The sequence below is a fragment of the Pecten maximus genome, chromosome 10 (assembly GCF_902652985.1).
Source record: "Pecten maximus chromosome 10, xPecMax1.1, whole genome shotgun sequence".
Classification (NCBI taxonomy): domain Eukaryota; kingdom Metazoa; phylum Mollusca; class Bivalvia; order Pectinida; family Pectinidae; genus Pecten; species Pecten maximus.
The window spans coordinates 17,032,075-17,046,879 of record NC_047024.1 but is presented as its reverse complement, the minus strand read 5'-3'; the positions used below and the strand labels follow the sequence as shown (position 1 = coordinate 17,046,879).

Genomic DNA, 14,805 nt, shown 5'->3' with positions numbered 1-14,805 from the left:
AGTATTAGTTCACCATAGGCTTACAGTTCTATAGTATAAGTCAGCCATTGGCTTACAGTTCTACAGTATTAGTCAGCCATAGGCTTACAGTTCTACAATTTTAGTCAACCATTGACTTACAGTTCTATAGTATTAGTCAACCATTGACTTACAGTTCTATAGTATTAGTCAACCATAGGCTTACAGTTCTACAGTATTAGTCAACCATTGACTTACAGTTCTACAGTATTAGTCAGCCATAGGCTTACAGTTCTACAGTATTAGTCAAACATAGGCTTACAGTTCTACAGTATTAGTCAGCCATTGACTTACAGTTCTACAGTATTAGTCAACCATTGGCTTACAGTTCTACAGTATTAGTCAGCCATTGGCTTACAGTTCTACAGTATTAGTCAGCCATTGGCTTACAGTTCTAGTTTTTCACAGATTAACTCATCTAAGGATTTTGTTGTATCTTCCATTTTGTTGTTATTTAAAAATCAAAAGGAATAGGGAAAAGTAGAAAATGTTATGTTCAAACAAGTATGTTTAACTGTAAATGTAAACATTGCCTGAGTTGATATTTCATTCACTTTGATGATTGACTTTTCAACAAATCTTCATGACCAGATATTCAAATTCCTAATATTTTATTTATAGATGTCCCTGTGGTAACTGTAGACCAAGCCCAATACTCTGTAATTACTGGACAGACCGTCACTCTTGGCTGTAGCGTGTCGGCCACACCGGGTCACACATCAGTGATATGGCGACGAACACTCAATGGAGTCACCAGTAATGTCGCCATTGATGGCAGCAAATACCAAGGTGCTACAGTAAACAATCCAGACCTCACAATCACAAATGCTGCTGCCGGTGATCAGGCGGTGTACACCTGTTCTGCCACCAACATCGTAGGAACCGGAACCAGTACTACTACAACACTCACTGTTACAGGAAGTAAGAAACTAGGTCACTAGGTCAAAGGTCAGGGACATTTGTTTCCAAAGATCAAGGATAAAGTGGATCTTGACTATAATATAATGACGATGGTTTTTAGTTGGCAAGGCATGTAGGATTTAAATAAAACAAATCAGCGCTAACAAAAGAGTTTTATACTGGTATTTTCATTTCCATTTGCCCAGAAAATATGGAGGTGGTTCTTTAAGTCTTTATGTCAAACCTCAATCTCGTTGTTATAGGCTAGTGAAACATTTCGGGTTGCCACATGATGGGACCCTTGCTGGCTTATGTTCTGATTTGATTTTGTGTCTGACTGAGAAACAAAATGGCTGAGAGTTAAAGTTTAGTAGGGCAATGGAGGGTATTATCATCAGGTTAAGAATGACTGCTTCATTACTTGTACCAGTGAATACTGTTAAAAAAAAAAAAAAAAATGTTGCTGTTTCTAAATTCACAGAAACTTCTTAGATTAAGGTTCCATTTGTTATCAAAAGTAAAAAAAAAAGATCAGTTTTGCATAGAACCACTAAAGATCATTCAGTGGTGTACTTCAAAATCCATCTCTTTAAAATGTAAAGGTTCCTCTGTTTATCAGAAACATAAGGTATTATTAACGTAGTTTGGGTTTCTCCTGTAAACTTTCTTTTATCATCAGAATGTTAAAAATCACATTGAAAAATATTGGAATATTGATTGATTCCTAATTTTAACTGTATATTCTTATGTTATTTATGTAGATATTCCAGTTGTCACCATTGCCCAACCCACCTACTCAGTTGTCACAGGACAAACGGTTACGCTACAATGTACTGTATCGGCCACACCTACCCATACCAATGTTTTCTGGCAGCGTATAGACAATGGTGCAGCTTCCACACTGACCATTGATGGAGCCAAATACTCCGGATCAACGGTCAATAGTCCTTCTTTGGTCATCTTCAATAGTGCAGCCAGTGACAACACAGTTTATACCTGTTCAGCTACAAATGCTGTAGGAACTGGAACCAGTGGTCAGACTACACTCACAGTCACAGGAAGTAAGGCATATCATGTTAAAAAAGTAAAATTGAAATTATTAATATGTTTTATAGATGTTACAATATCCATGTAAATTAACACCAATTAGTATGATATATTTAAGGATTAACATTAATTATTTTTTCTGTTATACAGTCATAACATAAAAAACTGGAGTGTACTCTCTTCATAAACCGCTTCGCTTCGCGGTTTATGAAGAGAGTACACTCCAGTTTTTAGCTCACCTGCCCGAAGGGCAAGTGAGCTTATGCCGTGGCGCGGCGTCCGTCGTCCGTCCGTCGTCCGTCCGGCCGTCTGGCCGTCCGGCCGTCCGGCCGTCCGTCCGGCGTCAACTTTTCCATTCAAGCAACTTCTTCTCAATAACCAAAAGGCCCAGAGACCTAATATTGGGCCTGTAGCATGCTGGGGTGAAGGGCTACCAAGTTTGTTCAAATGAATAACGTTGACCTTCATTCAAGGTCACAGGGGTCAAAAAGGCTAAACTCTTTAAACGACTTCTTCTCAATAACCAAGAGTCCCAGGGAGTTGATATTAGGTCTGTAGCATGCTGGGGTGAAGGGCTACCAAGTTTGTTCAAATGAATGACCTTGACTTTCATTCAAGGTCACAGGGGTCAAATATGCTAAAAAAAAATTAAACGACTTCTTCTAAATAGCCAAAAGACCCAGGGACTTGATATTGGGTCTGAAGCATGCTGGGGTGAAGGGCTACCAAGTTTGTTCAAATGGATGACCTTGACCTTCATTCAAGGTCACAGGAGTCAAAAAGGCTAAAATCTTTAAACGACTTCTTCTCAATAACCAACAGATCCAGAGACCTAATATTTGGCCTGCAGCATGCTAGGGTGAAGGGCTCCCAAGTTTGTTCAAATGAATGACCTTGACCTTCATTCAAGGTCACAGGAGTCAAAAAGGCTAAAATCTTTGAACGACTTCTTCTAAATAGCCAAAAGACCCAGGGACTTGATATTGGGTCTGAAGCATGCTGGGGTGAAGGGCTACCAAGTTTGTTCAAATGGATGACCTTGACCTTCATTCAAGGTCACAGGAGTCAAAAAGGCTAAAATCTTTAAACGACTTCTTCTCAATAACCAACAGATCCAGAGACCTAATATTTGGCCTGCAGCATGCTAGGGTGAAGGGCTCCCAAGTTTGTTCAAATGAATGACCTTGACCTCCATTCAAGGTCACAGGAGTCAAAAAGGCTAAAATCTTTGAACGACTTCTTCTCAATAACCAAGAGGCCCAGGGAGCTGATATTTGGTCTGTAGCATGCTGGGGTGAAGGGCTACAAAGTTTGTTCAAATGAATGACCTTGACCTTCATTCAAGGTCACAGGAGTCAAAAAGGCTAAAATCTTTAAACGACTTCTTCTCAATAACCAACAGACCCAGAGACCTAATATTGGGTCTGTAGCATGCTGGGGTAAAGGGCTACCAAGTGTGTTCAAATGAATGACCTTGACCTTCATTCAAGGTCACAGGAGTCAAAAAGGCTAAAATCTTTAAACAACTTCTTCTCAATAACCAAGAGGCCCAGGGAGTTGATATTGGGTCTGTAGCATGCTGGGGTAAAGGGCTACCAAGTTTGTTCAAATGAATGACCTTGATCTTTATTCAAGGTCACAGGAGTCAAAAAGGCTAAAATCTTTAAACGAATTCTTCTCAATAACCAACAGTGCCAGGGAGTTGATATTGGGTCTGTAGCATGCTGGGGTGAAGGGCTACCTAGTTTGTTCAAATGAATGACCTTGACCTTCATTCAATGTCACAGGGACCAAACAGGCTAAAATCTTTTAAACGACTTCTTCTCAATTACCAACAGTCCCAGGGAGTTGATATTGGGTTTGTAGCATGCTGCGGTAAAGGGCTACCAAATTTGTTCAAATGAATGACTTTGACCTTCATTCAAGGTCACAGAAGTCAAAAAGGCTAAAATCTTTAAACGACTTCTTCTCAATAACCAAGAGTCCCAGGGAGTTGATATTAGGTCTGTAGCATGCTTGGGTAAAGGGCTACCAAGTTTGTTGAAATGAATGACCTTGACCTTCATTCAAGGTCACAGGAGTCAAAAAGGCTAAAATCTTGAAACGACTTCTTCTCAATAACCAAGAGTCCCATGGAGTTAATATTGGGTCTGTAGCATGCTGGGGTAAAGGGCTACCAAGTTTGTTCAAATGAATGACCCTGACTTGCATTCAAGGTCACGTCGATCAAGTATGCTTAAATCTTTGAATGACTTTTAGTGAAAAGCCAAAGTGCAGAGAGACATTATTATATTGGTCCTGTAGCATGCTTTCAAATAACTGCAGGATCCATATATGAAAAGATCACTGCATTACAGGTGAGCGATTTGGGCCCATTGGGCCCTTGTTTATGTTATGACTGTATAACAGAAAAAATAATTAATGTTAATTCTTATAATTTAATTTCGTCTTATACACACCAAGATATTTCACTTTCTTTGGCGAACTCTTTTCTGTGATAAATTATTACGAACGTCATCAGCCAATCAAAAATGACGTTACATTTCGCAACGTTAACAATTTTGTTATGGAGGTATAACAAAATTATTTCAGCCAATGAAAAGGCGTGTTTCATACAAAATTAAATTATTATTTGATATTGCTGTACTTATTACAGGTATACCGGTGGTAACCATTGCTCAGCCATCATACAGTGTCATTACTGGACAGACTGTTGTATTGACTTGTATTGTCAACGCTGATCCTGGACATACACAGGTGTTGTGGCAGCGTACAGTAAATGGTGCCACCAACAATGTAGTGATAGATGGAAACAAGTATCAGGGATCTGTTCCTAACACCCCGTCACTTACCATTACCAACGCAGCCCAATCTGACCAGGCTGTATACACATGTTCAGCTACTAATGCTGTGGGAACAGGATCTAGTACCACAACTACTCTAACTGTCACTGGAAGTAAGTTGACATTGATTAGGATATGTGAGCACATCATTGTATTGTAACAGTGATATAGTACTGGTTCACCAGGGACGTACAGGATCTTTGTAGGTCCCTGATTTCACCACTAATTTGGTGAAGAAGTTTTGTAGAGGTTGTCATGCATCATATTTATATTATGCTGATATTTTAAGTGTAATCTTTTGCGGTAAAATTTGTTTTTTTAGCTAACCTATAGATTAAATCTGCTCTGGCTTGTACAAAGCACGTGTTTGTGTATAGTAAACATGCATTAATAATTGTACAATGTTTCATTCCTGGGATTAGTTGTATTACTCATATGGCTATCATGTTTCTCATGTGATTGTCAGTGTATTTTCAAGTATGATGTTTTCCAGACCTGACACTCCATCCAAGTAAACCATTTAATGTGGGATATAACGAAATCAGAGAAAATATCTGTTCATTTTATTACTTCAACAGCAATCAAGTTACTTTACGAAGGTATTAATCACAAGAGCCATCAGCTAGACATCCTGGACATATACAAAAAGTTAATAATTTTTATGGGGATAAAAAATTCAGTGCAAAAACCTATCTTCAAAAATCTAAGATAGTCAGATTCTTATCAGGTCCTGTACACATGCAATACTTATGGGCTCAACTGTACTCATACATTATACTATAGACTAAACTGTACACATACAATACTATAGGCTAAACTGTACACATATAATACTATAGGCTAAACTATACACGTAGAATACTATAGGCTAAACTGTACACATACAATACTATAGACTAAACTGTACACATACAATACTATAGGCTAAACTGTACACATATAATACTATAGGCTAAACTATACACATAGAATACTATAGGCTAAACTGTACAATACTATAGGCTAAACTGTACACATACAATACTATAGACTAAACTGTACACATACATTATACTATAGACTAAACTATACACATACAATACTATAGGCTAAACTGTACACATACAATACTATAGGCTAAACTATACACAAAATACTATAGGCTAAACTATACACATAGAATACTATAGGCTAAACTATACACATAGAATACTATAGGCTAAACTGTACACATACAATACTATAGGCTAAACTGTACACATACAATACTATAGACTAAACTGTACACATACAATACTATAGACTAAACTGTACACATACAATACTATAGGCTAAACTGTACACATACATTATACTATAGGCTAAACTGTACACATACAATACTATAGGCTAAACTGTACACATACAATACTATAGGCTAAACTGTACACATACAATACTATAGACTAAACTGTACACATACAATACTATAGGCTAAACTGTACACATATAATACTATAGGCTAAACTATACACATAGAATACTATAGGCTAAACTGTACACATACATTATACTATAGGCTAAACTATACACATAGAATACTATAGGCTAAACTGTACACATACAATACTATAGGCTAAACTGTACACATACAATACTATAGACTAAACTGTACACATACAATACTATAGACTAAACTGTACACATATATAGGCTAAACTGTACACATACAATACTATAGACTAAACTATACACATAGAATACTATAGGCTAAACTGTACAATACTATAGGCTAAACTGTACACATACAATACTATAGACTAAACTGTACACATACATTATACTATAGACTAAACTGTACACATACATTATACTATAGACTAAACTATACACATACAATACTATAGGCTAAACTGTACACATACAATACTATAGGCTAAACTATACACATATAATACTATAGGCTAAACTATACACATAGAATACTATAGGCTAAACTGTACACATACAATACTATAGACTAAACTGTACACATACAATACTATAGGCTAAACTGTACACATATAATACTATAGGCTAAACTTTACACATAGAATACTATAGGCTAAACTGTACAATACTATAGGCTAAACTGTACACATACATTATACTATAGACTAAACTATACACATACAATACTATAGGCTAAACTATACACATACAATACTATAGGCTAAACTATACACATATAATACTATAGTCTAAACTGTACACATACATTATACTATAGACTAAACTATACACAAAATACTATAGGCTAAACTATACACATAGAATACTATAGGCTAAACTGTACACATACAATACTATAGGCTAAACTGTACACATACAATACTATAGACTAAACTGTACACATACAATACTATAGACTAAACTGTACACATACAATACTATAGGCTAAACTGTACACATACAATACTATAGACTAAACTGTACACATACATTATACTATAGGCTAAACTATACACATACAATACTATAGGCTAAACTGTACACATATACATTTAATACTATAGGCTAAACTGTACACATACAATACTATAGGCTAAACTATACACATACACTACTATAGGCTAAAGTATACACATACAATACTATAGGCTAAACTGTACACATATACATTTAATACTATAGGCTAAACTATACACAAAATACTATAGGCTAAACTGTACACATACATTATACTATAGGCTAAACTGTACACATACAATACTATAGGCTAAACTGTACACATATATTATACTATAGGCTAAACTGTACACATACAATACTATAGGCTAAGCTGTACACATATATTACTTTTGACTAAACTGTACACATACAATACTATAGACTAAACTGTACACATACATTATACTATAGGCTAAACTGTACACATACAATACTATAGGCTAAACTGTACACATACAATACTATAGGCTAAACTGTACACATATATTATACTATAGGCTAAACTGTACACATACAATACTATAGGCTAAGCTGTACACATATATTACTTTTGACTAAACTGTACACATACAATACTATAGGCTAAGCTGTACACATATATTACTTTTGACTAAACTATACACATACAATACTATAGGTTAAACTGTACACTTCCTTGATATAATTGTACAGATACAAACTATATGTCAATGTTCATAGCTTAGCAATAATCTGATATTAAAAGATCATTATCAAAATACTCTATTAACATCAGGAAGAAAAATTACCTAAATACAGCCTACATTACTATAGGCTGACTAAAGTGAAGATGTTAATTTTCATCCAGGTTGTAACGATTGGTCAGTTAAACTGTTGAATTGCTTTCCTTATACGTACCAGTTGTAACGATTGGTCAGTTAAACTGTTGAATTGCTTTCCTTATACGTACCAGTTGTAACGATTGGTCAGTTAAACTGTTGAATTGCTTTCCTTATACGTACCAGTTGTAACGATTGGTCAGTTAAACTCTGTCAATTCTTTCTACAGGTATCCCAGTTGTCACGATTGGTCAGACTAGTTATTCAGTGACAACCGGCACCACAGCTACCCTAGAATGTACAGTAACAGCTGACCCAACCCATACAACTGTTTTCTGGCAAAAAATAACCAATGGTGTCACCACGAACATTGTCATTGACGGGAATAACTATGCAGGCTCGTCTGTCAACTCTCCAAGTCTTGTGGTGTTCAACACTAACTCTGGAGATGAAGGCACATATATATGCTTTGCAACCAATGTTGTAGGAACAGGGCAGAGTTCCCAGACCACACTAGATGTTACAGGCAGTAAGTATGTAAACATAGTGTACAGATTGTTCACTATGCTCCAGTCTACTCCATAGTCCAACATTTGTAAGCCAAGCACCAATTATATTCTATAGTTTTTACCAAAAACTCATCACATGATAATGGTTACAACCCCTGGGACATAACACAATGCTTATTACAACCCCTGGGACATAACACAATGATGGTTACAACCCCTGGGACATAACACAATGATGGTTACAATCCCTGGGACATAACACAATGATGGTTACAACCCCTGGGACATAACACAATGATTGTTACAACCCCTGGGACATAACACAATGATTATTACAACCCCTGGGACACAACACAATGATGGTTACAACCCCTGGGACATAACACAATGATTGTTACAACCCCTGGGACACAACACAATGATGGTTACAACCCCTGGGACATAACACAATGATGGTTACAACCCCTGGGACACAACACAATGATGGTTACAACCCCTGGGACACAACACAATGATGGTTACAACCTCTGGGACATAACACAATGATGGTTACAACCCCTGGGACATAACACAATGATGGTTACAACCTCTGGGACATAACACAATAATTGTTACAACCCCTGGGACATAACACAATGATGGTTACAACCCCTGGGACATAACATAATGATGGTTACAACCCCTGGGACATAACACAATGATGGTTACAACCTCTGGGACATAACACAATGATGGTTACAACCCCTGGGACATAACACAATGATGGTTACAACCCCTGGGACACAACACAATGATGGTTACAACCTCTGGGACACAGCACAATGATGGTTACAACCCCTGGGACATAACACAATGATGGTTACAACCCCTGGGACACAACACAATGATGGTTACAACCTCTGGGACACAGCACAATGATGGTTACAACCCCTGGGACATAACATAATGATGGTTACAACCCCTGGGACATAACACAATGATGGTTACAACCCCTGGGACATAACACAATGATGGTTACAACCCCTGGGACACAACACAATGATGGTTACAACCTCTGGGACACAGCACAATGATGGTTACAACCCCTGGGACATAACACAATGATGGTTACAACCCCTGGGACATAACACAATGATGGTTACAACCCCTGGGACATAACACAATGATGGTTACAATCCCTGGGACATAACACAATGATGGTTACAACCCCTGGGACATAACACAATGATGGTTACAACCCCTGGGACATAACACAATGATGGTTACAACCTCTGGGACATAACACAATGATGGTTACAACCCCTGGGACATAACACAATGATGGTTACAACCCCTGGGACATAACACAATGATGGTTACAACCCCTGGGACACAGCACAATGATGGTTACAACCTCTGGGACATATACATTGATGGACATTAGAGCTGAAACGAATGTACAATATTTACTTCCCTTACTCCTTTGATCTCAAACATGTACAAAGTTCTAGCTAAATTCCAATAATTCTTCAGCAGAATGTAAGCTATGTTTAGGGGTTTTAACGTACAAAGGAACTATACATCCAACATAGCAAATCATCTCCGGGCCAAACTCATTGAAAACGTGTTCAAACGTCAAGATTTCCGTTGCAATCCAGCATTCAGTTTAACATAAAAATACATGTATATACAACTATTTTGACATGATTGGTTTCAAAACGTGTGAATGAAAAGATATAAACATTTTTCTGACATGACATCGTAAATAAGGTACAGTGCTGCTATCTTTCATATCCGTACTGTGTACAGTACTATCAACCATGTGGTGTGCCATATGCATTACATCAGTGTCAATAAAACACTTTGAAACAATAGCAACATTCCCGGTTACAAGCGCTCAACTGACAGAGGAAAATTTACCATGTGGACAGTTTGCAGTCGTTTTATATCATGTTATTTTACATGCGGACCCAATGTAGTGAACATTGATTTTTTTTCTCAATTATTTATTGGTCTTATAATGTAAATATTCCTTCTCTTGACATTGACAATATGACAGACACAAGCTTGTCAATGAGGTAGGCCAGCCATGTTTACGTTGTCGTCATTAGGCCTTTAGGCGATTATAAGGTGGTTTTTCTCCGGGTACTCCGGCTTTCCTCCACCTCCAAAACCTGACACGTCCTTAAATGACCCTGGCTGTTAATAGGACGTTAAACAAAAACAAACCAAACCAAACCTTTAGGCGAACTTGGTGATTTTTTTTACGATTATTAAAGTGAGCTTCCCACTTAGTTCTGGCCATTCTTCATTTGTATATATCACTGTTACTTATTTAAAGCTTTTCAGTCGTCTATCAAGCTTAGTAAATCAGAAATAATTACATTTTCTTAAGTATCGACTGTACACTACCGAATATTCGAATACTATTCGAATATACCAAACGAATATTCGAATGCCAAAATCTGCTATTCGTTTCAGCTCTAATAGATATACAATCAATCCCTGGGACTATATAAGCATGATAGTTAAGATATGTTTAATTTGAGTATCCAATAAGAAGGGAATTGAAGATTGCATTGTTTATTACAGATCTACCAGTGGTGGTTATTGGCCAGAATGCCTACTCTGTTGTGACCGGTCAGTCCATCACCCTCACCTGTACTGTCACTGCCACTCCGTCTCACACCACTGTGTACTGGCAGCGGATTGATAATGGGGTTGCCACCACACTGACCATTGATGGAACCAAATACTCTGGATCAGCAGTCAATAGTCCATCCTTGACCATAAATACTGCAGCTGCAAATGACCAGACTGTGTACACCTGCTCAGCTACAAACGCTGTAGGGACCGGCACCAGTGGTCAGACCACACTCACCGTAACAGGAAGTAAGTACAAAAATTTTGGTAAAAACATTTTGATGAAAGTTGGTGTATAGGTACATCATTGGACATTGGTCATTCTCATAACATCACTTTAACAGTGGAAGAAAATGGTAGCCATTTCTTGATCTGTCTCTGATTCGTTGAAATTTAGATAATGTATTCAATTTCAATGAAAATTGGTGTATTGGAGTATAAGGGGACTATGAATACAACTGCATAGGTTTTGTTGCCAAAGCAACCACATAGAGGCTGCTGATTACAACTACAACTACAGAGGGTAGTTTGAGGGATGTCATGGTCCCAGTTACAACTACAGGGGGTAGTTTGAGGGATGTCATGGTCCTAGTTACAACTACAGGGGGTAGTTTGAGGGATGTCATATGGTCCCAGTTACAACTACAGGGGGTAGTTTGAAGGATGTCATATGGTCCTAGTTACAACTACAGGGGGTAGTTTGAGGGATGTCATATGGTCCCAGTTACAACTACAGGGGGTAGTTTGAGGGATGTCATATGGTCCTAGTTACAACTACAGGGGGTAGTTTGAGGGATGTCATATGGTCCCAGTTACAACTACAGGGGGTAGTTTGAAGGATGTCATATGGTCCTAGTTACAACTACAGGGGGTAGTTTGAGGGATGTCATATGGTCCCAGTTACAACTACAGGGGGTAGTTTGAGGGATGTCATATGGTCCTAGTTACAACTACAGGGGGTAGTTTGAGGGATGCCATGGTCCCATTTGACAGGAAAGTCTCACAAACACCCAAACATCTACTGATTGACAGGAAAGACTCACAAACACCCAAACATCTACTGATTGACAGGAAAGACTCACAAACACCCAAACATCTACTAATTGACAGGAAAGTCTCACAAACACCCAAACATCTACTGATTGACAGGAAAGACTCACAAACACCCAAACATCTACTAATTGACAGGAAAGACTCACAAACACCCAAACATCTACTGATTGACAGGAAAGTCTCTCAAACACCCAAACATCTACTGATTGACAGGAAAGACTCACAAACACCCAAACATCTACTGATTGACAGGAAAGACTCACAAACACCCAAACATCTACTGATTGACAGGAAAGACTCACAAACACCCAAACATCTACTAATTGACAGGAAAGTCTCACAAACACCCAAACATCTACTGATTGACAGGAAAGTCTCTCAAACACCCAAACATCTACTGATTGACAGGAAAGACTCACAAACACCCAAACATCTACTATACTAATTGACAGGAAAGTCTCTCAAACACCCAAACATCTACTAATTGACAGGAAAGACTCACAAACACCCACACATCTACTAATTGACAGGAAAGACTCACAAACACCCAAACATCTACTGATTGACAGGAAAGACTCACAAACACCCAAACATCTACTGATTGACAGGAAAGACTCACAAACACCCAAACATCTACTAATTGACAGGAAAGACTCACAAACACCCAAACATCTACTGATTGACAGGAAAGACTCACAAACACCCAAACATCTACTATACTAATTGACAGGAAAGACTCACAAACACCCAAACATCTACTGATTGACAGGAAAGTCTCTCAAACACCCAAACATCTACTGATTGACAGGAAAGACTCACAAACACCCAAACATCTACTGATTGACAGGAAAGACTCACAAACACCCAAACATCTACTGATTGACAGGAAAGACTCACAAACACCCAAACATCTACTAATTGACAGGAAAGTCTCACAAACACCCAAACATCTACTGATTGACAGGAAAGTCTCTCAAACACCCAAACATCTACTGATTGACAGGAAAGACTCACAAACACCCAAACATCTACTATACTAATTGACAGGAAAGTCTCTCAAACACCCAAACATCTACTAATTGACAGGAAAGACTCACAAACACCCACACATCTACTAATTGACAGGAAAGACTCACAAACACCCAAACATCTACTGATTGACAGGAAAGACTCACAAACACCCAAACATCTACTGATTGACAGGAAAGACTCACAAACACCCAAACATCTACTGATTGACAGGAAAGACTCACAAACACCCAAACATCTACTGATTGACAGGAAAGACTCACAAACACCCAAACATCTACTAATTGACAGGAAAGACTCACAAACACCCAAACATCTACTGATTGACAGGAAAGACTCACAAACACCCAAACATCTACTATACTAATTGACAGGAAAGACTCACAAACACCCAAACATCTACTGATTGACAGGAAAGTCTCTCAAACACCCAAACATCTACTGATTGACAGGAAAGACTCACAAACACCCAAACATCTACTGATTGACAGGAAAGACTCACAAACACCCAAACATCTACTGATTGACAGGAAAGACTCACAAACACCCAAACATCTACTAATTGACAGGAAAGTCTCACAAACACCCAAACATCTACTGATTGACAGGAAAGTCTCTCAAACACCCAAACATCTACTGATTGACAGGAAAGACTCACAAACACCCAAACATCTACTATACTAATTGACAGGAAAGTCTCTCAAACACCCAAACATCTACTAATTGACAGGAAAGACTCACAAACACCCACACATCTACTAATTGACAGGAAAGACTCACAAACACCCAAACATCTACTGATTGACAGGAAAGACTCACAAACACCCAAACATCTACTGATTGACAGGAAAGACTCACAAACACCCAAACATCTACTAATTGACAGGAAAGACTCACAAACACCCAAACATCTACTGATTGACAGGAAAGACTCACAAACACCCAAACATCTACTATACTAATTGACAGGAAAGACTCACAAACACCCAAACATCTACTGATTGACAGGAAAGTCTCACAAACACCCAAACATCTACTAATTGACAGGAAAGACTCACAAACACCCAAACATCTACTAATTGACAGGAAAGTCTCTCAAACACCCAAACATCTACTGATTGACAGGAAAGACTCACAAACACCCAAACATCTACTAATTGACAGGAAAGTCTCTCAAACACCCAAACATCTACTGATTGACAGGAAAGTCTCTCAAACACCCAAACATCTACTAATTGACAGGAAAGACTCACAAACACCCAAACATCTACTAATTGACAGGAAAGACTCACAAACACCCAAACATCTACTGATTGACAGGAAAGACTCACAAACACCCAAACATCTACTGATTGACAGGAAAGACTCACAAACACCCAAACATCTACTGATTGACAGGAAAGACTCGCAAACACCCAAACATCTACTAATTGACAGGAAAGACTCGCAAACACCCAAACATCTACTAATTGACAGGAAAGACTCACAAACACCCAAACATCTACTAATTGACAGGAAAGACTCACAAACACCCAAACA

General features: G+C 38.1%; 1 protein-coding gene across 22 annotated transcripts in view; it reads left to right on the top strand.

The window, feature by feature from the left end:
- LOC117336916 (hemicentin-1-like) overlaps positions 1 to 14,805 on the top strand; it is a 160,858-nt gene that overhangs the window by 90,998 nt on the left and 55,055 nt on the right. For 21 of the 22 annotated variants that reach the window (XM_033897725.1, XM_033897714.1, XM_033897722.1 and 18 more), the window contains 5 exons: positions 640 to 939; positions 1,680 to 1,979; positions 4,622 to 4,921; positions 8,283 to 8,582; positions 11,134 to 11,433. In XM_033897725.1, the coding sequence (XP_033753616.1) occupies positions 640 to 939; positions 1,680 to 1,979; positions 4,622 to 4,921; positions 8,283 to 8,582; positions 11,134 to 11,433 (1,500 nt within the window). The remainder of the gene's footprint in view (positions 1 to 639; positions 940 to 1,679; positions 1,980 to 4,621; positions 4,922 to 8,282; positions 8,583 to 11,133; positions 11,434 to 14,805) is intronic. The other variant, XM_033897732.1, reaches the window with a different exon arrangement.